This window comes from Daphnia pulex, chromosome 7 (assembly GCF_021134715.1).
Source record: "Daphnia pulex isolate KAP4 chromosome 7, ASM2113471v1".
Taxonomy (NCBI): Eukaryota; Metazoa; Arthropoda; class Branchiopoda; order Diplostraca; family Daphniidae; genus Daphnia; species Daphnia pulex.
This window is the reverse complement of record NC_060023.1, coordinates 3594251-3619178: the sequence shown is the minus strand read 5'-3', so window position 1 is coordinate 3619178 and position 24928 is coordinate 3594251. Positions and strand designations below refer to the sequence as shown.

Here is a 24928-nt window from a genome sequence, read left to right as displayed (position 1 = left end):
GAGCTTGACTCTGGAGGGATTTTATAAAAAACACCATATTCCAGATCAGAATACATTTAGTCATTTAGTATTCTGGCCATTTTTTTATTATATTTTTTGTATTTTTTAGCTGATTTAAGATTTTCATACTTCAGTATCTTATTATAATTGCGTCTAAATTAAAAATTTGTGATTGAAATTAAAGATATGCTAATTCGGAATTATTAGGAAAACAGTGGAAAAAAGTAAAGCGGCAGAAAGGTATAAACATCATTTTCAACAATGGCAACAGTGGTATACGTAGCATCCGGTACTAAAATGGCGATTACCATGTTCTAACTTGTAGCAAGCTGTCAGCCAGCCGGTCTAGTGAGAAAGTGCCTACGACTAAATTCTGAAAAGTTATTTTCATAAGGTCACGTTAAATTGTATAACATGGCGGCGCATTTTGTTCCACCAGCGACTCAAGACAATAATGACGGATGGGGACCTTTAGGTATTCCCGACCGCTACAAAGATATGCCATATCAACCATTCTCGAAGGTAACGTTTCATTGCCGAATTTTGTATTAACTTCTTCTGATGTTTTGTTTAATTTATTAGATGTCGGAATGGGCTGGTGGAAGCAGCATCAATTATTCCTTTACAGACCGCAAGTATGGTGGTGGAAAATACTCTGGAGGGGCTGGTGGAAGCCAGTATGCTTATCTGCATGATGAGGAAGAGAACAGCTTTCAGCTTGTGGATACTGCAAGGACTCCAAGACCAATGTATGCTAGAGGAAGATTCCTTCGCAACCAACGGCTTGCAAGAGGCAGACAAAACTTTAGGAATTCTCAGCCTGTGCCACTTAAAGGTAAAGTGTTCAAATAGCAATTAATAGCAACAGATTGTTTATACATTTTCTTTGAAGGTGGCAAGATGAAGGATAACCGAATGAGACAGACTAGGAACAAGTGGAATAATAGAGGACCTCGTCAAGTAAAGCTTCTCACCTTACCGATTATTCAGTCTCATACTCATTTTTTAAAAACTTGTAGGGCCAAATTCAGGTTAAAAACCGTGAATCATCAGTTATTGTTCAGCCTTCATGGAAAATCATTGAAGAGATGGATTTCCCCAGGCTCAACAAACTTTCTCTGCGTCTTAGCAAGGAAGCTTCTGATTTGTAATCAACTATTTAAACTAAAACCTTTCACATGCTGATTTTAAAATAATGATATTATTTTATTTTTCCAGACTTACTTGTGGTGAACTCGAGTTTTATGATAAGCAGTACGACCGCGTAACTGTGAAAAATGAACGAAGACTGCAAAGAATTGATCGTATTTTTCACAAGGTCACCACAACTGATGACCCCATTATCCGCAAAGTAAGAAACAGTAGTCACATTCAAGTCTTACGCGTGGTAGTATGCTAATTCTCAAATTCATTAGTTGGCAAAAACTGAGGGTAATGTCTACGCAACTGATTCCATCTTGGCTACTTTGATGTGCAGTATTCGCTCCAACTATAGTTGGGACATAATCGTCCAGAAAGTTGGTGGCAAACTGTTTTTTGATAAACGTGATGATTCGGAATTTGGTACGTACCTTTTGGCCACTGAGGGAGTTTGCAATGATCTATAATCTTCCCTTTTCCCTAGATCTGCTAACTGTATCCGAAACATCCAATGAACCTCCTCAAGAAGAGGGCATCAATAGCCCACGTAATTTGGCACTAGAAGCGACCTTTATTAATCATAATTTATCCCAACAAGTCCTGAAGATGGTATTTATAATAGGTTTTATAAAATGGCATAAATCCCTAATTTTGTCGTTTCATAATCTTGTAGGGAGAAGAAAAATTCAAATTGGATGAGCCTAATCCCTTCATTTCGGAAGATGAAGTAGGTGAAGTTGCCTCGGTGGCTTACCGTTACCGTAAATGGGATTTAGATGGGGGTGTTGTTCTGGTGGCACGTTGCGAACATGACGCTGTCACCGTTGGATCGGCTGGTGATAACCAATTTATCAACATCAAAGCTCTTAATGAATGGGACTCAAGGGTATGCATATTCACTGTTCGTAATGAAACTGTGTCTTTAAAATGATTTTGTACTTCAAGTTGTCTGGTGGAGTCGAATGGCGCCAGAAACTGGACACTCAGCGAGGTGCTGTTCTGGCCAACGAGCTGAAGAATAATGCATGCAAGCTAGCAAAATGGACTGTGCAAGCTCTGCTCGCCAACTCTGATTGGATTAAATTCGGGTATGTGAAGACTCCTGTTGTCCCTCGAATATTATTGTAACTAATATTGTTTACTTCAGATATGTTTCCCGTATGCACTTACGAGATACATCGCGTCATGTAATCCTTGGAACACAGCAGTTCCGCCCGTCAGATTTCGCATCGCAAATCAACCTTAACATGGACAATGCTTGGGGCATTCTCCGTTGTATTATTGATTTGTGTATGAAGGAAGAGGATGGCAAATATTTGTTGGTGAAGGATCCTAACAAGCCCGTCATCCGCCTTTACAAGGTGCCCGATAACACGTTTGAGAGCGACGATGAAGCATTTTTCGAAGAAGGCGAAGGTTTGTAACCAATCAATATCGTAACGTGCGTGTGTAACTGCTGGCTTGCTTTTTTTGCTTGGGTGTTGGCCTCCCTTTTTTTTTTACTAGCAAAGATTAAATAAACACGTCCAAGCAGTTAATCAAATTTCCCTGCATTTGTACGCCGTGTTACGTTTTGCTTGAATTCGTAGCTCGAGCTTTGTATATATGTATAATATCTAACCACTAGTGGAAGTGCTTGGCTTCTTGGGGGAAAAAAACCTAATTAGATACGCGACATGACTTAAGGTAGCTTTAAAAAAGGCGCTATTAAACGCATGATTTCATAACGTCAACCACGAAATGGTAAATAATAATGTATTTATTTTTTACACATGAATAGAAGACGAGTAACGGCTGATACAAACAAAAGAACAGCTCTTCCACCAATTCCCCAATCTACAACAGTACTACGTTTGTAATGATCGTTACATGGAATAAAGCACTTATGAAGCTTCCAGTTTACTTATACAGCTTTACTTTGTTTGATTTCATCAAAAACATACCCTAATTTGTCTTGAGCGAGTTTGATGTCTTCAGGTGTGTTACTGCAGTGAACAACAATTCTGATGTTCGTTTCAGTCATCGGGTAAGCAAGTAAACGAATATCTTGACCGATCGCGTGAACTTCCTTTTCAGTAGATTCAGCAAATCTTTTCACAATTGAATTAGGGGTAGCACCTGATATGGGCTCGACTTTTAGCATAACCATATTCGTTTCTACGGTATCTAGATCAACTTCCACAACGCCTTTTCCAACCTCTTGCGCAGTAACAGCCAATTGTTTGGTGAAAATATGATCTTGAGCTAACCTGGTAGGTCCCTTTGTAAGTGACAAAATTCCGGCTGCGGCCAAAATACCCGCCTGCCGCATTCCTCCTCCAAGTGCTTTTCGACAACGATGAGCCTGAGTATGAGAATTATGTAAGGTAGAGACATTTTGCAATTATATAAACAATGTTATTGAATACCTCTTCAATGAAATGTTTCGTTCCAATAAGTAGAGAACCAACTGGAGCTCCTAAAAATAAAATAAAAAAGTTAAAAAATAACTACGCATTTGATACACTTAATGCACAGACCTAATCCTTTGCTGAGACACACCGATACCTAGTTGAAGATAGAATGCAAATTAAGTCTACGATTATCTTTTAATAGTAGATAAAATTTTTTTTTACCGAATCAAAAGGCTCTACCAGTTCGGACACTGAAACGTCTAAAGCAACAGCTGCATTAAAAATTCGTGCACCATCCAAATGAAATTTCATGTTGTTTTCTCTAGCCAGTTGGCCTGCCTGTTAAATAAAAATTCCAACTTTCAATAGGACTGAAAAATATTCCAGCTTGAACTGAGTGGTGAAAAAATAACCTTAACAATCCACTTCTGCGGAACAATCCTGCCACCACAACGATTGTGAGTATTTTCAACACAGAGCAAAACTGAGTGGGATTGATGTGCATCTTTGCTGTTGCGAATTTTTTTCTTGACTTCTTCCAGGTCTAAAGTGCCATCAGCAAAAGTTTTCACTGAACGAAGGTTAATTCCTCCAAACTATTGATGATTTGATTTAAAATATGAAATTAAAATATTTTTTCTTCCTTATTATTTACCTGTGCTGCCCCTGTTTGTTCATAGTGCAGTATGTGGCTTTCATCACCAACAATTGCTTCACTACCTCTTAATTTACAGTGGGTCAAGAGAGCAATTAAATTGGACATTGTACCTGATGGAACAAATAAGGCAGCTTCTTTGCCCATAAGCTGTGCTCCTAATTTCTGCAATTCTACACAAGCCAAGATAAGAAATAGTAAAATCTCATTTAATTAAAATTTTTCACCATTGACAGTAGGATCTTCTCCATAGACATCATCACCAACATCAGCATTCATCATTGCAGTCCTCATTTCATTATTTGGTTTAGTTACAGTATCACTACGAAAGTCGATCACAGTAGCCTGTCGACATTAAAGATCATTGTTACAAATTATACTGATGGCCATAAGCATGGTAAAATAGTCATAAGTATCACCCTTAGACATCTTTCAAAAAACCAAACCATAGATCAAATATAACCAATACTAACAGAAGTGGAATTATGGGAAACAGCAGGGTTACCTGATTATACATTTGAAAATAAATATTAAATACATTAGGACTACTCACTTCTGTTGGAATTCCATTTCCAGTTATCAGCTTTGCATTACCATACCCTGTCATGACTGCAGACATTTTGGTATTAGCTTTAGTGGCAATATGTTTCACCAATTGAGACTTTGAACTAAATATCGTCTCCCTTATTAATGACAGCCGGCTCAATGACATTTTCACATTTTCCAAGTTGACGTGAGGTATGCTGCCACCTAGCGTCGACACAAACTACTGCATATCAATACACAGAAATTCTGGCGCCAACAGTCAGATCGAGGAGCATTGTCGTGGAAGTCTGGTGGTTTTCAACCAAGTTGTAAAAATTCAGGAAACAACCCAGATTTGAGTGAAATTTTGGTCCTGATTGTTATTTTTAAAAGTCGAGAATGAGTAAAGCTGCTCAAGTTACTTCAACTGGTGAAAATCATAATTTGTTTATACTCTTTAATACACATTTCTAAATGTTTATATACTCTTTTCGGATATAGAAATGAGCGATGGTAGGAGTCCAAAAACTCGAAAAGGGAAGAACCTAAAACAAGGTAAAGGTCACATTTTGAATGCTTGTTTTTCAAGTTTTGTTTCTAATGTTCTTTAAATATCTTAGCAAAGTTGTCGTTTTCATCCATTGACAACAAAAATACTTCAACAGCCAAAGTGAGTGATAACAATGTAACAAAAGCAAAAACTGTAACTGGCCAGAAAAAGGTGGATAAGGTTGATGGAGTTGACAACAACTCTTCTGATGTGGAAATAATCAAAATTGCTGAAACTGAAACTGAAAAATCAAAATCTTGTTCACTGGTAGCTGATCATTCCGATGAATCAGTTAGTATTCCAGATGCTTCAATGGTTGAAGATGAGCAGGAAAGTGAGCTTGATGTTAGTTGTGTATCGAATGATGAGTTAGGAAAGACTCTGCCAGGCAAAGCATCCACTCCAAGGCAAGAAGACCGAGGAAAGAAAAGGTCTGAAAAATCCAAAGAAACCAAGGAGGTAATAACGAAACTATTTCATTTATTTTAAAAAGTGTACATTAATTTTTTTTTTTTTTTTAATCTGGTGTAGGAGAGAGAAAGAAAAATTGCAGAGGAGAAAGCAGAAAAAGAACGCTTACGAAAAGAAAAGGAAGAGGAAAAGAAAAAGAAAGCCGAAGAAAGAGAAGCTGAGAAGAAGAAGAGAGAAGAAGAAAAGAAGAAGAAGGAGGAAGAAAAAGAAGCAGAAAAGAAAAAGAAAGAAGAAGAAAAAGAGGCAGAAAGAAAACGTAAAGAAGAAGAAAAGAGAAAAAAAGAGGAAGAAAAAGAGGCTGAAAGGAAGAGAAAAGAAGAGGAGAAGAAACGAAAAGAAGAAGAGAAGGAAAATGACAAAAAGAAAAAAGAAGATGAGGAACGGCGGAAAAAAGAAAGACTCTCTCAAGTGTTTACAAATTTTTTCACTCAAAAGAAAACAACCCCGGCCAAGAGTGATGACCAACCTTCATGGCACAATTCATTAACCTGTATCTTAGCGTTCCCACCTTTCCAGGTAAGTTTTCATTAATAAGATATGTTTTGCTATTCTTATTCCAAAGATGTAACGTTTTCATATTTTTGTGTGATACCCGTGTACAGATCAAAGAAAACATGAAATTAGCCCCTACTGTTCGAACGGAATTTGATACTCCCAGAAAGGAAAATTTGGAGCAAATCCTGCAAAAGTCGAAACCTACAACTGAATTAAATCCTCGTCAGTACAGAGAAAACAAAGGAAGAAGTTGTGGTGCTACTTGGCCGCTTGATAAGGATAATGATGTGGAAGTGATTGGTAGGTGAAATTTATCTTCATGTCGGAAACGTATTAAGTATCGTTGAATATAGGCGAGGACGAAGCGGAAGCCTCCATCAACAACGAAGGCATTGTAACGATCGTCCATGCTGTCTCTCAAAAAATGCGGCCCAAGTTATTGAAGTTTTGTGAAAATCGTCGTCCTGCTTATTGGGGAACCTGGAGAAAATCTAGTAATTCAGTGGGCCCAAGACGTCCTTTCGGCAAAGAGGTATACACAATTCGAAAGACAAAATTAATGAAGCAAATAATTTACTCCATCATTACTATAGATCATATTCGATTACGATGTCGATTCTGATGATGAATGGGAGGAGGAAGTTGAACCGGGCGAATCTTTGACCGATTCGGAAGGTGAAGGCGAAGAAAAAGAGCCAGCCGATGATTATGATGTTCGTTTGTTGGAACGAGAATTTTAAAAAATCTTTCACTGGCTCCTTACAAGCATTTTTATTCATAGGTAGACAATGAATTCCTTGTACCCCATGGATACTTGAGCGACGAAGAAGGAGAGAAGGATGAAGATGAGAGAGCTCTATCCCCCTCTGCAGCCAAAATGAAACTCAAGTTAAAGGAAGAGCAATTTGAGAGAGAGTTGAAGGAGAAGACGTGTCACATCAAACCCAGCTTGATCGGTTGTTGCTGGGATGACCTGAACAATGAACCGCAGCATCTAAAAGTTCTTCAGCGCTACACAACTGTAGTATTATGTGATTCACTTCCCATCAAACTTGTTTCCAGTGAATTGAACTGCGAAAATGGAGAATCACCAATGGCCGATGACGTTGCCCGAAGTGAGAATAAAGCATCTAAGCGGCGTGTCAGTGACAGTGATATCCCAGCCCTTATTCGCGTCCTTCATGGAAGCTCTTACAGCAAACTCACGATTGTTAAAGAGTTTCAGTTGCATTTGGAACGCAATAGAGCCGAAGAAAACAAGAGTGGTAATAATTATTCAAATAAAATCTTCGTGCTTTCACTATTATATTAGTATTTGGTATGAATTTAGGTCCGTCCAAAGCACAAATATTAGCCAAAATTACTGAAATTGCGTCATGGAGCAAATGTACAGAAGTCGGAGCAATGAATGGAAGAACGTGTTGGCTCGTGCAATCAGATGTTCTTGATCGTTACAATCTCACTGAATTATCTGTCATTAATACTTGGGAATTCGCTACCGAGACGAAAAAGCGAGGACGCAAGGCCGACGATTCTAGAACTGAGGAGGACACCCCACCAGCAAAGACCCCGCGCGTGTCGCTCATAAAGAAATTTGTTCAGCCAGCTAGTTTATCAGCAAACAGAGTCCCTTCATCGCAGGAGAACGAGCTTCCAGAATCGGAGAAAAATTCAAATGAGCCAGCTAAGCAACCAATTTTCTCAACTCCTAAAGCAAAAAAACGCATCTCGTTGATTAGTCTTCCAACATCTGCAACCAAGAAACCCAAGAGTGATACTAAAACAACTCCATTAACCAATTTCTTAAAGAAAATGAGTGCAAAGGAGGCATTGTCAAAATCATCAGAGAATATAGACGACGACGCAGTGGAAATGGATGGGGTCAAATGTTTTACTGTTGAGTGATTTGTGTCGTTCCTTTTAAGTAATTTTATGTTTAGAATACGGTTTTATTTCCCTGCAAAATCTATATGTTTAAATGTGGGAAGTATCTTTTTTTCTGAAACAACGTTGGATACACAGAAATTTCTACTACGAGATGAAAATCTTCTTTTTATAGACTTGACTTTATTAATTGCCTTCACTAAACCACAAGCACACAAATTACACTTAAATTACATCAACTAATTTAAACTTTGGCTCTAGAGGTTCAGGGATAACATGGAAGTATTTTTTATAAACATTATTCATGTTCTCTTTCCTTGATCCATAGGCTTTATTGGTCCAATATTTGTCAAAATTAGGTTCAAACTTCTCACAAGTTATAAGTACTCTTCCTGGTTGCAGAGCATAGAGAGAACCATCCTTGCCCATCCCAACCTGCAATTAAATGAAAATTAATTTCTTTCCAATTTGGCAAAATCAACAGATTGATATAGTTACGTTGAGACCAGGATGGCAGCGAATATGAAGTTGACGTAGCAAAATTGAACTTTGTGTTACTTTAGACCCATCTTGAGTCTTGATTCCTCTACGCTTACCAGGGGCATGTCCTTTCGGATTCCTTGAGGAACCGCCAGCCTTCTTCGAAGCCCAGCGTACAGCAGAATTCAGAGTTTTACCTTATTATTTCAGAATTGAATATTATTTGGATAAAATTTTTAATTGTATGAATCAAATATATTACAAGGTTGTAAGTTTGTTAAAATTTGTGTTAATAATGACATTTTCTAGACGTCGAAAACTGTTGAAGTTTAAAATAACAATAGGGTAATGTTTGCCACTTTAGAATCTTATTAGAACACACTCTGCAAGTCCGAGTTTCTGTCTGTGCTGAATGCCTGAATCTGACTGTTTGAAGCAGACAACAATAATTACCATGCCGTCTATTGTTACTATATGCTGTGGCCTGCTGAACTCCCCAATATATCTGTGCGAATGGAGCTAGTGTTCGATCAGAGTCCGCAAGGGGCGCTGCTTTATGCAGAGCTATAGACCTGTAAACTGTAGGACCCATTCCCGTTTTTGTTTGCTCCGTCGGCTCCGTTCAAAATAATTACACAGTGATAAAACATAAAAATTTAAACATATATGGGTAGGCTAAGACCAAGATTCGTGCTTGTGGCGATCATGTAAAAATGAAGAAGCCCGAAGCTGCCCGAAGAAACGTCTAATATCTGAGTCAATCAGAGACTTTACGTAGTAGGCTATTTACAAATTATTATAAATAATATGGTTCGTTAGTCTGTCAGCGGTTGGTTATTAGGCCTAAATGAAGTCTAAGCTTTACCTTAGCGCTTAGCCGTGTGTATCTCTCTAATGACACGGCAAAAAAATTTTAACCCAAATAAAAGGCGCAACTTCCTTAGTATGTAGCAAAAGCACACTGAACAAATATGTAAATCATAGAACAAGTCTTTTAACTCTGAATATTTGAGGAATAAAACTTTTAATTATTAAGCTTATTTTTGAGATTATTCATTTATTAACACAAAATAAGGTATTGTAGAGATAGACCTAGCGGATCTAGCAACAATTTAGAACTGGTCTTGTATTGTAGTTTTTATACTAGCCGCATTTTGCAGTCGCTCAGCTAATAATTCGGCCAATGCTTTGTTACTCTTTCCAATTGCCAGCTTCGGTCTCCCACGATTCAACCCTTCTAGAAGAACGCATGCTTTACATATTATGTTGCTGGACACATAACCGCACGAACTGCACAATCCTTGCTTCGGGAGTTTGACTCCATCTTTGATAGCTAATTGTTCGCCTAGATTTTAAAAAGTTTAATTGAATTCTTCAGGAAAAAAAGTCCAATCTAATGTACCTGCGTGAATAATGTCGATAATTGAAGTCGATCTTAATGCTTCGAGGTCTTTCACCAATGCTCTTGCGTGCCCTCGATATGCGTCTGGAGCGTACACACATTCAGTTGCAAAATAATCCAGTTTCTTAAAATATGCATAGAGAACAATTTCTTTTTCGTACGCATACTTGAAGGGTTTAACCCGTGGCAAGGAACCGTCTGAACCCTGATTCAAAGTAGATAATAAAGATTTTAAATATTGAATCTAGATAAATAATAACTTTGACCAAACTTGACACTTACTGTAATATGAAAGGTACAACGTTGTAGTCGAGCGATGTCACCCCGCAAAAGATTCATGAGAATGGTCTCTGCAACATCATCTGCGTTGTGCCCAGTAGCAATAATATCACATTTGAGAAGCATAGCCCCTCTATCTAAAGCCTGTCTACGGAATACTCCACAGAAGGTACAGTTGTTTTTTCTCCCCACTTGCTTCACAATATCATCCATGGTCCAACCATACAGATCTTTATATGACAAGACTGTGAGTGGAATATTGTATTCTTCTTGATTTCTCTTAACAGATTCTAGACTATCATCACGATAACCTAAAACATAGAATAAGATTTTTCAATAAAAATTGTAAAAGTAGGAAAGTTGATAACCAATAATAAGATTTTTTTAGCAACCTGTGATTCCTTCATCAATCGAAAGTAGAACAAGTTTCAATCCATAGTTGTACTTTTCATTCAAATGCTTTAGAACATAAGCAAGAACCGTAGAATCTTTTCCCCCAGAGGCGCCAATTGCAACAAGTTGGCCTGGTTGAAACATTTTGGTGGATGTTATGGTATGATGTACCTCAGTTTCAAATGCCCAGAAGAAACAGTTTTTGCATAGTGCATCATCAGTCTTTGGTCTCTGTAGAAAAAAATTGAGCAAAAGAAATTCTTTGTAAAAAGATAAACAAGTATTGGATTTTCCAGCTCTACTTACCTTAAGAACAGCAGTACTGCCACAACCTGTAGAACAGAAAACCACCATTTCTAAAATATGAAATTAATTGTTGATAAACAATTGCCAACCAATCCAAGCCGTCAATACAGTAATTAAAGTGATAATAAAAGTGGCAGGTAAGAGAAAAATTGCATAAGACAACGAGTTGACGTCCATTTAAAAACAGAATTTAGACGTTGCCATTTCTATTTATTCGTTATCCATAAAATCTGGTAAAATAGTATTCCCGTTTTTTATGTTGAAAATTTAAAACTTTAAGTTGCGGGCTTAATAATTATTTAATGGTATCTAAAAAAATTGAAATTAAGACAAGATGAATTCCCTGGTTATTTTATTCAACACTTGTCATGAAACAATAAAAATATGACGGAATGAGCGATAAGAATGGAATGAAGGTGAACGAAATGTACAGATGAATGAAACAGAAATCCTCGTCAAGTGGCAGATGAAAAGTGAAAAAGTGGGATAATAAATGAATCAGCCAGAAAAAGGAGATCGCGCTTCACTTAACGACAATAAAAAATGGTGACAAGAAATGCATGACGACGAAGACGACAACGATTTACTTCTTGGCTGCAGCCTTTTTGGCTCCAGCAGCGGCCTTGGGGGACTTGGCTGCCTTTGCGGCTTTAGCAGCTGCAGCTTTGGGTGCGGCGGCCTTCTTTGGTGCAGCAACGGGTGAAGCAGGAGCCTTCTTAGGAGCTGCGGCCTTTTTGGCCTTTGGGGACTTGACAGCAGCAGGAGCTTTGGCTGCGGCGGCCTTCTTGGGCGAAGCAGCCGGGACAGCCTTGGTTGTGGCCACTTTGGCCGCAGCTTTGGGTGCTGAAGCAACGGGCGATGATGGAACAGGGGCAGCAGCAGCAGCAGCGGCCGCTTTGGTGGCCTTTGGTTTGTCTGATGCAGGAGCCTTCTTCTTGGCGGCAGCTGCAGTCTTGGCTTTCTTGGCAGCGGGAGCAGCAACAGCAGCAGCGGCGGTGGCTTTCTTGGCTGGAGAGGCGGCAGCGGCCGCTTTGGCCTTCTTTGGTGAAGCAGGAGCTTTCTTGGGTGAAGCCTTTACGACGACCTTCTTCTTGGCAGCGACCGAGGGAGAAGTGGGCGCTTTCTTGGCAGCGGCAGGTGCAGCTTTGGGTTTCTTTTCGGACGAAATGCGGAATGATCCAGCAGCTCCTTTAGCTCCCTGAAGATGACAAGAAGAGTACACGGTTAAACATTTGAATAACATTTTAAATAATTAAAGTAGTTGAAGAAAGGACGCCCTCAATTTGGCGCCAAAATATTCAAGTAGTAAACAACAACTTACTTTGGTGTTCATCAAGGTGCCAACGCTGATGCCGCGCTTAAGGGCTTGTTTCAAATGAACGTTGGCCATTTTCTGGTCGACTCCGAGATTGTAGTTTGACGTGATGTACTTGAGAATGGCCTGTCGGGATGATCCACTGCGTTCCTTCAAAGACTCAACGGCGGCAACGATCATCTCAAGGTAAGGCGGATGAGAACCGGAAGCCGATTCTTTAGCGGCCGGTTTCTTGGCAGCAGCCGGGGCTTTGGCTTTTGGAGACGCGGCTGCAACAGCAGGTTTCGGTGGGCTGGCGGGTGCAGCAGCAGCAACAGCAGGGGCTGCAGCGACCTTCTTTGCCGCTCTTTTTGGTCCAGCAGCAGCAGCGGCTTTCTTGGGGGCAGCAGCGGCCTTCTTCTTGGCTGGAGCTTTGGCTTTACCTTTTGGTTTTTCTGCAGCTGCTGGAGACGACTCGACAGAAGCATCGTCCGATGGAGCATCCGCAGCTGGAGTCTCGACTTCCATACTCTCGGCTTTGGTTTCCTTCTTCTCTTCAGCTTCGGCCGTAATGGCGGCGTCGACTTCTGCGGCAACTGGTTCGTTCGATTGTTCAGATGACATTTTGCAACGAGAAAAAGTCAAAGAGTGAAATTGAAAAATGAATGTGCGAGCGACTGAGACGACTGAGCTGCGTCACTGATTCCCAACGAATGATGGTTGCAGACTACGCCACGTGAGACTATATAGCCTTGGTGCCGACGCTACAGAATTGCATCCCTCCAATGTGCTTTGTTTCATCACCTTTTCAATTTTTTTAGTCATTTCCTTACGCCTCATCGAGATCGCATGCAGATAGTTAAATTCGCAAGGATCTCACCTATCAAATGATGTGTGTTTTCATTCGATTTGACTATTTTTTAGGTCTCATAACTTGAGTTTTCTGCCAAGACTGGGCCATCCCTGGACTAGTCTCCTCTTATTTCGCTCGTCGCAGTTACAATAATTTCGACAATTTCTTTTTTAATTATACTTTCTTGTCGGCAAGAAAATTTCCTATCGAATGGTGTTTTTTATTTCATTTTTGTTCCATTCAATCATCCACTTTTGGGGCTTCGAGTGGCTAGAAGAAACACAACTCACGCGACACCCTCTCGAGAGCCGTTCATACACACCGACGTTAAATATTTTACATTTAATTGATTCTGTTTTTATAGGCCAGTTAGATTTTTTAATATTGTTATTTAAATGTGTTTTCATCATCTGTCGTCGCAAAATACCAAATCAATATTTTTGCAAAATGATTTTTCATTTTTCTCTGCTGTGCTAGGCAGGCGACCGCCATTGAGGTCGGTTCCTTCTCTCTCCGATTCACCCAAAAATGAATTTTCGTTACACTTAAATATTTCATTTTGTAATTGCAATTCACACATTTTATTTGCACCACGTGATGGCCACAATTTTACTGAACAAATCGACTCTTATTTTTGCTTCCAAATCAATGTTTCAAGCCTATTTAATGAGTTGTGTAGTTTGTTCCAGGTTTAAGAGCCCCGAAAAAGCTGCACGAATGCTTCTGATTTTTTTCCCTCTATCGTTCCTCTTTTATTTTTCTTAATTTTTTTAAAAATATTTATATTGAAATTTACCGTTTTTGTTTGATCAGATCGGATCAGATTTGACCCATTTATAATTATGACGACATGTACATTTTTTGTTATTTTTAAAGTGTGTAGGGTACTGGCCCCCAATCGCCCGTCAAAAGGAACAAGCCATGACGTCAGTGTCAATCGCCATTTCTTTATTTTTGGGTTTCAGTTAATTATTTATCGAAGGCAAATAATTAAATTTATGTTTCCATCATTAATGGTTATTATTTGTCAGATTGTGACATTATCGTTTTTTATCTCCTGATTTTAAGAAATAAAAATTCAGCCTCAGCGACATTCATAATGTGGGTCGCTAGCGGTAGCAAAATATATCCAACCAGGTCATCCATTTCACCCAGCAGATTTTAGTCCGTTGTTTGAAACGAAATTTATTCTAATAATGAAAGCGAAATGAATTTTGAACTTATATTAAATTCAAAACCTTCACGTGCAATGTTGGAACACTGATTTCATGTTTGCAACATGAAAAAGTGTCGAATTTCATTTCAAATCTGGAACTGAACGCCTGAAAGTTTCAGCTCAAGTCGTGGCGTCCCACGCTTGTTGGAAGTTAGCATCCGGCGGCCATATTTGATCGGCTGCTTGTTTTGCATTGCATCACTTCAATTTAGATATCGACTACTGCGCAAATTAGTACGTGCAGCAATTTTATCAAAATATGATAAAATTTTCATGAATGAAATAGTTACGTAAAAATATTGTAGAGAAGACGATTTGTATGCTAACGTTCTTTTAAACAGAGAGACACATTCGTCAAACCCCTAAAAATGGTCCTTTCTCTCGCGATTTTTGTGTTCTCGGTAAATCGGTATATCATTTTCACGTGTTATAGAACTGACCTTCATAATTAAGAGGATTGGCTAAAATCAATTTCACTGGGGTAGATTGTACCATCTCCAAGGAATTAAGAAATTTGTTCGTTTCTGTCCCAAATGCATTCAACAACCTTGGCAGTTTTCGAATCCTCCGTGGTTTCAAACTGCCTCAAACAACCTTAACAACAACATTTTTTGGTCTTCCGTAAAAAAAGTAATTTGCAATCAAATAAATATTTTAGTTTGAAAAACATTCAAATCAGAACGTTGTTATGTTAATTAACTACCTGTATAATATGTTGTTGAGAAACGTTTATTTAGATCAATTGATTGAAATTTTAAAAAAATAACTGGAAGCCTAAAAACTCCGTTTGAGATAATTAAATTCTTCTTTTTTTCGGCTTTTTTTAAATGTTGTATTGTAAAATAATAATTTAAAAAATCCCTTTTTATATGTCAGGCATCGTTTTTTTTTTGCCCCGCTACAAGTGCACAATCGAGTTAGTGTAACTTTCTCTATTTTTTTTTTTCAGTTTCAAAACTTTCAAGTGCAATGACCGAAAGAAATTCTATTCGTTGTACAGTAACGGGGCATTAAACGTAAACCGCAACTCTTTACTAACTGCTGATGTACGGCTGTATAGAGCCGTGTAGAAACCCATAGCACTCACACAATGACAGACGCAAATACTCTGCTGCAAAATGGCTTGCCGCCAAAAATGTCGCCTCTAATAAAGGGAATCGAAAAAGCAATTTACACTCTGGCAATGAGTAGTTTTCGATTTTTGCAACGCGTTTTTTTTTCGCCATTTTGTGTAAAATGGTGTCGAGATAGTTTTATATATATTATCAAATATCATTAAACTATGTCACTCGATACAACACGACCATATCTTGGGTGGGTTTTTTATCAGTCCCAGAAAGAAGCAGACCAGTTTGTTATGCAGAACCGGTAATTTCATCGATCCAATTCTACGTTAAGCTTTACTTGCCTACACAACAACACATTGTCGACAATAGTTTTCTAAAACTGATAAAAAAAAATTCTATTAAAATTGCTCGTTCAAAGAGTTTTCCCCAAACGAAAATGTTTATCGGGAACTCGAGAGCGTCTGTATTAGTATTTCCCACTTCGAACAACATTTTCAGACAAAAGATATAACTACACAACTCATTTAATAGGCTTGAAACATTGATTTGGAAGCAAAAATAAGAGTCGATTTGTTCAGTAAAATTGTGGCCATCACGTGGTGCAAATAAAATGTGTGAATTGCAATTACAAAATGAAATATTTAAGTGTAACGAAAATTCATTTTTGGGTGAATCGGAGAGAGAAGGAACCGACCTCAATGGCGGTCGCGTCGCCTGCCTAGCACAGCAGAGAAAAATGAAAAATCATTTTGCAAAAATATTGATTTGGTATTTTGCGACGACAGATGATGAAAACACATTTAAATAACAATATTAAAAAATCTAACTGGCCTATAAAAACAGAATCAATTAAATGTAAAATATTTAACGTCGGTGTGTATGAACGGCTCTCGAGAGGGTGTCGCGTGAGTTGTGTTTCTTCTAGCCACTCGAAGCCCCAAAAGTGGATGATTGAATGGAACAAAAATGAAATAAAAAACACCATTCGATAGGAAATTTTCTTGCCGACAAGAAAGTATAATTAAAAAAGAAATTGTCGAAATTATTGTAACTGCGACGAGCGAAATAAGAGGAGACTAGTCCAGGGATGGCCCAGTCTTGGCAGAAAACTCAAGTTATGAGACCTAAAAAATAGTCAAATCGAATGAAAACACACATCATTTGATAGGTGAGATCCTTGCGAATTTAACTATCTGCATGCGATCTCGATGAGGCGTAAGGAAATGACTAAAAAAATTGAAAAGGTGATGAAACAAAGCACATTGGAGGGATGCAATTCTGTAGCGTCGGCACCAAGGCTATATAGTCTCACGTGGCGTAGTCTGCAACCATCATTCGTTGGGAATCAGTGACGCAGCTCAGTCGTCTCAGTCGCTCGCACATTCATTTTTCAATTTCACTCTTTGACTTTTTCTCGTTGCAAAATGTCATCTGAACAATCGAACGAACCAGTTGCCGCAGAAGTCGACGCCGCCATTACGGCCGAAGCTGAAGAGAAGAAGGAAACCAAAGCCGAGAGTATGGAAGTCGAGACTCCAGCTGCGGATGCTCCATCGGACGATGCTTCTGTCGAGTCGTCTCCAGCAGCTGCAGAAAAACCAAAAGGTAAAGCCAAAGCTCCAGCCAAGAAGAAGGCCGCTGCTGCCCCCAAGAAAGCCGCTGCTGCTGCTGGACCAAAAAGAGCGGCAAAGAAGGTCGCTGCAGCCCCTGCTGTTGCTGCTGCTGCACCCGCCAGCCCACCGAAACCTGCTGTTGCAGCCGCGTCTCCAAAAGCCAAAGCCCCGGCTGCTGCCAAGAAACCGGCCGCTAAAGAATCGGCTTCCGGTTCTCATCCGCCTTACCTTGAGATGATCGTTGCCGCCGTTGAGTCTTTGAAGGAACGCAGTGGATCATCCCGACAGGCCATTCTCAAGTACATCACGTCAAACTACAATCTCGGAGTCGACCAGAAAATGGCCAACGTTCATTTGAAACAAGCCCTTAAGCGCGGCATCAGCGTTGGCACCTTGATGAACACCAAAGTAAGTTGTTGTTTACTACTTGAATATTTTGGCGCCAAATTGAGGGCGTCCTTTCTTCAACTACTTTAATTATTTAAAATGTTATTCAAATGTTTAACCGTGTACTCTTCTTGTCATCTTCAGGGAGCTAAAGGAGCTGCTGGATCATTCCGCATTTCGTCCGAAAAGAAACCCAAAGCTGCACCTGCCGCTGCCAAGAAAGCGCCCACTTCTCCCTCGGTCGCTGCCAAGAAGAAGGTCGTCGTAAAGGCTTCACCCAAGAAAGCTCCTGCTTCACCAAAGAAGGCCAAAGCGGCCGCTGCCGCCTCTCCAGCCAAGAAAGCCACCGCCGCTGCTGCTGTTGCTGCTCCCGCTGCCAAGAAAGCCAAGACTGCAGCTGCCGCCAAGAAGAAGGCTCCTGCATCAGACAAACCAAAGGCCACCAAAGCGGCCGCTGCTGCTGCTGCTGCCCCTGTTCCATCATCGCCCGTTGCTTCAGCACCCAAAGCTGCGGCCAAAGTGGCCACAACCAAGGCTGTCCCGGCTGCTTCGCCCAAGAAGGCCGCCGCAGCCAAAGCTCCTGCTGCTGTCAAGTCCCCAAAGGCCAAAAAGGCCGCAGCTCCTAAGAAGGCTCCTGCTTCACCCGTTGCTGCACCAAAGAAGGCCGCCGCACCCAAAGCTGCAGCTGCTAAAGCCGCAAAGGCAGCCAAGTCCCCCAAGGCCGCTGCTGGAGCCAAAAAGGCTGCAGCCAAGAAGTAAATCGTTGTCGTCTTCGTCGTCATGCATTTCTTGTCACCATTTTTTATTGTCGTTAAGTGAAGCGCGATCTCCTTTTTCTGGCTGATTCATTTATTATCCCACTTTTTCACTTTTCATCTGCCACTTGACGAGGATTTCTGTTTCATTCATCTGTACATTTCGTTCACCTTCATTCCATTCTTATCGCTCATTCCGTCATATTTTTATTGTTTCATGAAGTGATGAATACAGTTTTTTCACTTTTCTTAATGTTCACCAACACATAATTAAAAGGTAAACTGTATTATTTTTTGAATTTTTTTTAACGCTGAACTTTTCATTTGCTGCTCGCTTCCTTGTTAGGTAACAACTAACAAGTGTTCCGAGTAAAAGGCAAATTGAACACCCTAATCTAAATGCAAATGTTTCGGGCGTGTTAAAATGGGAACGAAGAATTTTTAGGTAGCGTAACATTTTATAATTATTATGTTGGATGGATGATGCGGGATGGTGTGTAATTGAGAACGATTTTACGACAAGTTCTTATTTGTGGGGAGGGGGGAGATTTTATACGACCGTCTTCTTGCTTGTCTTGAGCTCCTCGTCTGGTAGATCGAGCACTTCTTTGAAAAATGAGGACACGTCTGTTTCCTGCTGTGCATGGCGTAGCAGGAAGGGGTGCTCCAACAATTGTCGATAATTCGGTCTTTCCAAATAATTTTTCCTTAAACTAAATAGACCTTTGTTACACAATGAACGTTTTTCTTTAAAATTTAGATCATTACCATTTTGATACAAAATCTTCAAATTGGGGAGAAAATCGACCAGAAGGCAGGCGAGGTGGATCACCTACAACCACCTGTTTTACCTAGGTGTTATAAAAGGGAGATTTTTAGTGTGGGTGCATGATTGATAATTTAATAAAATACCTGGTCAAATGGTGTTCTCCATGGACTGTAAGGAAACTTTCCTGTAGCCAACTCCACTAATGAAATTCCTAGAGACCAAACGTCAGACCGGACGTCGTACTTATCGGGACTTCCCGTGGGGTCGATCCTTTCGGGCTGAAAATATACCGTCTTTAACCATGCAAGTAATAAAGTTTGATAAAAAAATTGATTACCGCCATATAAGGCTTGCATCCAGCATCGATTGTCTTGGCAATAGAATTAACTAAATAACCAGATATGCCAAAATCGCATATTTTTACACGCCCAGTTCTGTCAATTAATATGTTGCATGGCTTTACATCCCTGTGAATTACTTTCAGTTGGCTGTGAAGATAATGTAAAGCAGATACAACCTATAAACAAAGAAAAATAAGGTTGGATATGACTTAAAAAGTTTACAACGCATATACCGCAAATGCAATTTGTCCAAGGACATCTTCTTCTATATTTTTCCCATGCTGGTATGCTTTAACATAAAATTTGTCCAAGCTTGTGTCCATGCACTCCATGCATATCCACACATCTCCTTCTCGAAAAAGAGCCCCATAAAATGTCACTGTGTAGGGACAATCGGCTGTTCTCATTGAAACATCAAGATCCGTCAAGAGCCTCTTTTGCTCCTGAGTATTAACAGTTACAGGTATTCTCTAAAAAAAAGTAAATAATGTGACAGAGATATATAATGAATTAAGAAACTAAAAATATACTTTGACTGCCATTATTGTTCCGGTATTCTTATGTTTCATTTTCTCGACAATTCCATAAGCTCCCTGGCCCAGAAGTCCTAAGGTCTCAAGGTCATCTGCTTCAACTTCGAACACTCTGTCCCCAATTGTAATGTTAGTACGTTTGTCCAAATCTCTAGGAGGAGTAACAGGTGGAGTTGTTTCAGCCACTATACTGAACTTAGGAAGTGGTTTCTTCGCTCGTTTGCCTACAAACGAAAACAATAACATTATATTGCACAGCAATGGCAAAACGTGAAATATTTACCAGCCATCATTTTTGTGAGTACCCGTTCTAAACGTCACGAAAATCACAACAGTTTCAGTAAGTAAACAGCAACTGAACTTTAATCTTAACGATTCATATGTTACTTAAAGTATAACAAAATAATAAATGTTTTCCAAAAATTTCTTCCAGAATTCACTCACAACTCCTCCTCCAGCCACAAAAACAGGATTCGACGTTGTGATATGAACTTACAATTTTTCGGATAGATGGTGTCTGGAATTTTAAGTAAATAAATATAATTGTATAAAATTGGGCACTAATATTGGGTACTTACTGCACCAATTAAAAAAATTAATACTGAATCAAAATCTTTCTTAAATAAACTACAGCCGTAAAAATATAAATCAAAATCAATTCCTATTTAAATTGCAGTCGCGTCGTCGACTACCAGGTGGCGGTTGTGTAAGTCAAGGCCATGGTTTAAGTGAAGTCCCGCCTTCTCATCTCAGAGAGTCAGAGGTCTAATCTGTAGGCACATTTGAGTTTTGACTTTTGACACGGTTCACACACTTACTCAATTTAGTGCTTCGTTATGCTCAATTTTGTAACTTTGACTTTACAATTCTTCTGACGCAACAATATGATATAATATTAAATTATTTATCACAAATTTCTCGAATAAAACCTACCTGAATTTGGCCTGGATCGTCTCATTTTATGACTTAACTTCTCTTCTTGGATGACAACAAAGGTAATACAAGTGATGTTTTTTTCTATAAGTGAGCTACAGCATCCAAGGATCAAGACAGTAATTTCACAAATGTTCATTCAATAGATGGAAGCTAAATCTGCCAAAGCAAGCCATGACCCTAAAATTTGTTGGGTAACTCCAGAAGATGTTCTCGAATCTTTAAATTATATTCGCCAATTTGGGGAGGATGACAAACCAGTTCAATTTAGTGAGTGCTTCCAAGTTTGGGGTAGAGGGAGACCAAGACCAAGTGTGGATAATATCATTTTACCCAATGGAACATCACTGCAGTGTGATTTCCCCCAAGAAAAATCAACCAAAGGCAGAGGTCGTGGAAGATTACTACTACTTGAAAACATCTCAGAACAATATCAAGATCCTTGTCCCTCAGCTATGTTCGATTCAAATGATTGTAGCTGTGTTGATAAAAAAATGAAGAAGTTTGGGAAAGGCATAGGGAAATCAAATTTGGCTTATACAAAAATTACACTTAAAGATCTTGAAGATAAATATAACAGAGCAAAATTGTTGGGTAGCAAGAAGCCTATATTTGACATTGACAATGATTTCCCTCCCTTGCAATAAACATACATGTGTGACCAGTGATATTAATTACTCCTTAATACAAACTTGCATGCAATCATTTTGAATTTAACAAGTACAATAAAAGTTGCTGTTGGTCAAGATTTAAATAAGACCACATTGTTTCAATAGATGTTTCATCTAGTTCTCCAAGCTTTAATGCATCAACTGCATATTGCAATGACTGAGGTTGGAATGAATTGCTAGAATTTTCAAAGACATCAATAAGAATTCGGCTTAATTGGGATTCTCCATTTCCACATCTTTTTAGATTCAAAGCTAAAAGTGTTTGTGTCATCAGATTCTTTTGGTTAGATTTAATAATTGAAAGTGTTTTCAATGCTTCTGGAAAATATCCCTGGCGAATGAAAGATGAAGCCAAAAAGTGTCCTGAATAAATAAAAGGTTGTTTTTAAAATGTAAGTTCAAAGTTGAAAACAAACATACCAGAGAGAGATTTCTCTGTTTCATTTTCAGATAGTTTGAATGCTTTGGTAAAAAAGCTAATTGCATTTTGGTAATCATTGAGTTGGAGAGCTGTTTGCCCTGCTTCCATTGAAGTAAACCATGCCAATGAAGCATCATTTGTGCTACCAATGGCTCCTTCATAACATTCATAGGTGGTGGCTTGTTCATTTGATAAGGAAAACGTTCTTGCTGATTCTACAAATAGGTTGTTATACTCCACTCCTGGCCTGACACTGCTTGATCCAGCAATCAATCCAATAGATTGTTCCAATTGAGCGGCTGCCAGCCTACATGCCGCACTTAACTCAGTAAATCCGAGATCAAGTTGTTGCCGACTTAAACTCTCTAAAATAATAGGATTTCATGTTAACAAATCAACATTAGAAAAACAGTAAAATCTTACCAAAGCCATCAACTGCATCTATGACATTTGGCCTTCTAACTTCTTGCCTAAAGCCAACAAACTTCTTTTTCAATTGGGCACTTATACTTCGATACGCCTTTAAAAATTCGTCTTTTTCCAATACATCCATAATTCAGAGTTTTTCTGTCAAATGCGAAACCAGACGACAGCAAAATGTAAACAGTTCGTGGTTGCCTGATCAAAATATAAGTTTTTCTTTTAATCAGAAATATTTTATTTTTTTTTACTAATTACAAATGTATTATACTTTTTTTATGATATTAATTTAGTAAACTAAGCGGCATTTTATTTATTATTGAAAAGTAGTGTATTTTTATGAATGATTCAGAAATCAGTAGACGGAAAATACAATATTGGGAAATTGTGACGTCACCTGCCTTCCTGGGCGAAAAGAAAAGAGTGAAATGGATATATTTGGACACTTAAAAGGCAAAACAAAAGGAGAATGTAAAACCAATGAAATTAGTCTATATTTCAGAGAGGATTCTAACAGAAATATGTAGTTGCATTCTGTCAATGGAGGAAAGATAGATGCCAGTGAAAAGGAAAACATTGACGGACTGGAGCAACAGAATGAGCCAAAAATCCAAGTAGCTAAAGCTGAAATAGCGTTAACTGGAGAATGAACGAGTTTGGGCCGTCAAAAGAGTATAGCGTGACTAGAAGGCAGCAAGAACAAAAGAAAAAAGTTCAAAATTTAAAGGAATTGAATGCATTTTTCAAGTCACTAAACCAAAGCAGTCCTGATGTATGATTGCATTGAAAACATTACAAGCCTAAGCTTAAGTTGTGAAATGTATCGTAGATGAAGCGTACTGATTACAGGAGTGAACGTTGGAAGAACCTCATCAACACGAGAAAATGAATGTAACCCAAAAATATGGCTTGAAATCTCACGACTTCTGTCAACGCGCCCATTAGTTGTCCGCATTTCATCCATAGGTTTTTATGCTCATCAAGAAAAAAGGGAAAAAAGTTCCAGTCAAAAACGCAATGTGAAAATTAAAGAAGAAAAAAAATGTGGTTTCAGGTATCATTCCTGCCGAATTCAAAATTGAAATTTCCCGGTTTTTTTTCAAATTTGGGAAAGTGGCGGAATTCAGGAGCTGAATTGCACAGCAAGACGAGCAAGAGGTCGTGTTGTGCAGTGGCACGATGCTAGCAAGAACGCTAACATCAGATAGAATTAGTAAGGTGAAGCCATTTCCTACAAAAAGGTACACTTCCGCTGACGCCTTTTCTGCGGTTCCGGCCGGATGACTGATCGTACAGCTTCATCAAAGACCTACACAACGTTGATAAAACTTATATATGTGACAGAAGTGAAACAATAATGCTTATCATACTGATTCACTTATACTCGCATACCTGTTTAAGCCCTCTTTGTGTTAGAGCGGAGCATTCCAAATATTTGACAGCTCGAATTTTAGAAGCCAACTTTAGACCTTGTTCTCTCTTCATAGGAGACTGGCCTTGTTCAGCTAACATAGCCAATGTTTCTCGATCTTCTCTAAGATCGATTTTGGTCCCAACCTAGTAAAACAAATTTTACCTTAGAATTTACATTCTGCGATTTACTAAAGAAATTAATACCAAAAGAACTGGAGCATCAGGGCAATGATGCTTGATTTCAGGATACCATTTTGATGTGACATTCTCAAATGATGATGGGCTGACAACACTGAAGCAGATGAGGAATACATCAGTCTATGTAAAAGAAAAATTAGCAATGAACAATTAATAACATCTTCAGATTTATCACCTGTGGGTATGAAAGCGGTCTTAAACGATCATAATCTTCTTGGCCAGCAGTGTCCCACAAGCCTAAGCTGACCTAGACATTGAAAATCAGAACATTTTTACTTATAGCGAATTGTCGAATGACTTTTCACTCTGCTCTGGCACTTACCGGAATACTATCACAAACCATGGGTGCAGAATAATTGTCAAATCTGTGGGGTAATGGAACAATCAGGATCGCAAACCAAAAATTAACAAGAATTTAACATATATAAACCCGACTTACACAGTAGGCACATATTCTCCTGGAAAGGAATCAGTTGTGTATGAAATCAACATACAAGTTTTGCCAACAGTACCATCTCCTACCACAACACATTTGATAGGTCGTCCAGAAGACATTTTGATGAGCCTAACGATGAAAAGAGAAAGATCCGAATTGTGTGCGAGTCACAACTGTTGTAATCTTGTAATTTGAGACACGGCTAGTAATGAGTACGATGTGTCATCTTCACTCGGGAAGCCGGGTATAACAAGAAAAACTTGGCGATCGAAATTAGAAATGTCAGAGACGTTGTGAGAGATTGATTTCCAAGGAAAATATTTTAGCGATAATGACGGGATGAGATAGAAGTTTCAAAGTCCACAGATTAGATGAAGCCTCACTTAGTCTCTTGTTGTTTCCCAGCAGATACATCTGGTTCTGGGATAGTTTTCAGTTGAACGCCATCATGGGTATTCAGCGCCGCCCAGGGACGATTGAGTCAACTGAGCGAGTGAAGCATTCGACGCTTCAATTGATTAATTCTGGGGGCCCACGCAAAATGACGTTGAACATGCACGCTCTCTAATCATAAAGCATGCAGCCAACTGATGTGCTTGTTCTCAAGTAGAACGAATTCCTCAATCCTATTATAT

General features: G+C 39.0%; 11 protein-coding genes across 11 annotated transcripts; 4 read left to right on the top strand and 7 right to left on the bottom strand.

Annotated features, from left to right (window-relative positions):
• The first annotated feature begins 268 nt into the window (after nt 1-268).
• LOC124198442 (eukaryotic translation initiation factor 3 subunit D-like) lies at nt 269-3042 on the top strand. Its single transcript, XM_046594277.1, has 11 exons — nt 269-522; nt 583-835; nt 893-960; nt 1020-1147; nt 1219-1351; nt 1416-1563; nt 1625-1749; nt 1814-2026; nt 2086-2228; nt 2288-2556; nt 2921-3042. Exons 1-11 carry the CDS (start codon nt 415-417, stop codon nt 2929-2931), a joined length of 1599 nt encoding a protein of 532 aa, XP_046450233.1. The 5' UTR covers nt 269-414; the 3' UTR covers nt 2932-3042.
• Nucleotides 2879-4925, bottom strand: LOC124198443 (L-allo-threonine aldolase-like). Its single transcript, XM_046594278.1, has 8 exons — nt 4742-4925; nt 4416-4533; nt 4189-4361; nt 3947-4129; nt 3756-3872; nt 3660-3687; nt 3549-3598; nt 2879-3484 (listed from the first exon to the last, which is right to left on the bottom strand). The coding sequence occupies exons 1-8, from the start codon at nt 4898-4900 to the stop codon at nt 3044-3046; spliced, it is 1269 nt and encodes a 422-aa protein (XP_046450234.1). The 5' UTR covers nt 4901-4925; the 3' UTR covers nt 2879-3043.
• A 41-nt stretch (nt 4926-4966) lies between these two features.
• Nucleotides 4967-8266, top strand: LOC124198441 (chromatin assembly factor 1 subunit A-B-like). Its single transcript, XM_046594276.1, has 9 exons — nt 4967-5143; nt 5215-5268; nt 5334-5722; nt 5795-6250; nt 6337-6529; nt 6583-6761; nt 6823-6942; nt 7011-7494; nt 7560-8266. The coding sequence occupies exons 1-9, from the start codon at nt 5113-5115 to the stop codon at nt 8132-8134; spliced, it is 2481 nt and encodes an 826-aa protein (XP_046450232.1). The 5' UTR covers nt 4967-5112; the 3' UTR covers nt 8135-8266.
• A 10-nt stretch (nt 8267-8276) lies between these two features.
• On the bottom strand, nt 8277-9040 carry LOC124198446 (50S ribosomal protein L27-like). Its single transcript, XM_046594282.1, has 3 exons — nt 8856-9040; nt 8612-8790; nt 8277-8548 (listed from the first exon to the last, which is right to left on the bottom strand). The coding sequence occupies exons 1-3, from the start codon at nt 8893-8895 to the stop codon at nt 8339-8341; spliced, it is 429 nt and encodes a 142-aa protein (XP_046450238.1). The 5' UTR covers nt 8896-9040; the 3' UTR covers nt 8277-8338.
• Nucleotides 9041-9630: 590 nt separating this feature from the next.
• On the bottom strand, nt 9631-11174 carry LOC124198445 (cytoplasmic tRNA 2-thiolation protein 1-like). Its single transcript, XM_046594281.1, has 5 exons — nt 10974-11174; nt 10667-10898; nt 10278-10585; nt 9996-10200; nt 9631-9938 (listed from the first exon to the last, which is right to left on the bottom strand). The coding sequence occupies exons 1-5, from the start codon at nt 11019-11021 to the stop codon at nt 9706-9708; spliced, it is 1026 nt and encodes a 341-aa protein (XP_046450237.1). The 5' UTR covers nt 11022-11174; the 3' UTR covers nt 9631-9705.
• Nucleotides 11175-11308: 134 nt separating this feature from the next.
• On the bottom strand, nt 11309-12988 carry LOC124198444 (histone H1-II-like). The gene is made up of 2 exons (XM_046594279.1): nt 12295-12988; nt 11309-12171 (listed from the first exon to the last, which is right to left on the bottom strand). The coding sequence occupies exons 1-2, from the start codon at nt 12889-12891 to the stop codon at nt 11557-11559; spliced, it is 1212 nt and encodes a 403-aa protein (XP_046450235.1). The 5' UTR covers nt 12892-12988; the 3' UTR covers nt 11309-11556.
• Nucleotides 12989-16730: 3742 nt separating this feature from the next.
• Nucleotides 16731-18406, top strand: LOC124197468 (histone H1-II-like). Its single transcript, XM_046592960.1, has 2 exons — nt 16731-17424; nt 17548-18406. The coding sequence occupies exons 1-2, from the start codon at nt 16828-16830 to the stop codon at nt 18160-18162; spliced, it is 1212 nt and encodes a 403-aa protein (XP_046448916.1). The 5' UTR covers nt 16731-16827; the 3' UTR covers nt 18163-18406.
• A 233-nt stretch (nt 18407-18639) lies between these two features.
• LOC124197469 (dual specificity mitogen-activated protein kinase kinase 6-like) lies at nt 18640-20287 on the bottom strand. The gene is made up of 7 exons (XM_046592961.1): nt 20085-20287; nt 19799-20025; nt 19502-19738; nt 19265-19444; nt 19071-19205; nt 18927-19009; nt 18640-18871 (listed from the first exon to the last, which is right to left on the bottom strand). Exons 1-7 carry the CDS (start codon nt 20092-20094, stop codon nt 18709-18711), a joined length of 1035 nt encoding a protein of 344 aa, XP_046448917.1. The 5' UTR covers nt 20095-20287; the 3' UTR covers nt 18640-18708.
• A 268-nt stretch (nt 20288-20555) lies between these two features.
• Nucleotides 20556-21436, top strand: LOC124197473. The gene is made up of 2 exons (XM_046592966.1): nt 20556-20796; nt 20881-21436. Exons 1-2 carry the CDS (start codon nt 20785-20787, stop codon nt 21379-21381), a joined length of 513 nt encoding a protein of 170 aa, XP_046448922.1. The 5' UTR covers nt 20556-20784; the 3' UTR covers nt 21382-21436.
• LOC124197471 lies at nt 21325-22429 on the bottom strand. Its single transcript, XM_046592963.1, has 3 exons — nt 22250-22429; nt 21826-22191; nt 21325-21768 (listed from the first exon to the last, which is right to left on the bottom strand). The coding sequence occupies exons 1-3, from the start codon at nt 22377-22379 to the stop codon at nt 21437-21439; spliced, it is 828 nt and encodes a 275-aa protein (XP_046448919.1). The 5' UTR covers nt 22380-22429; the 3' UTR covers nt 21325-21436.
• Nucleotides 22430-22718: 289 nt separating this feature from the next.
• On the bottom strand, nt 22719-24914 carry LOC124197472 (ras-related C3 botulinum toxin substrate 1-like). Its single transcript, XM_046592965.1, has 6 exons — nt 24297-24914; nt 24180-24222; nt 24033-24104; nt 23864-23977; nt 23639-23803; nt 22719-23555 (listed from the first exon to the last, which is right to left on the bottom strand). Exons 1-6 carry the CDS (start codon nt 24410-24412, stop codon nt 23478-23480), a joined length of 588 nt encoding a protein of 195 aa, XP_046448921.1. The 5' UTR covers nt 24413-24914; the 3' UTR covers nt 22719-23477.
• Nucleotides 24915-24928: the final 14 nt, after the last annotated feature.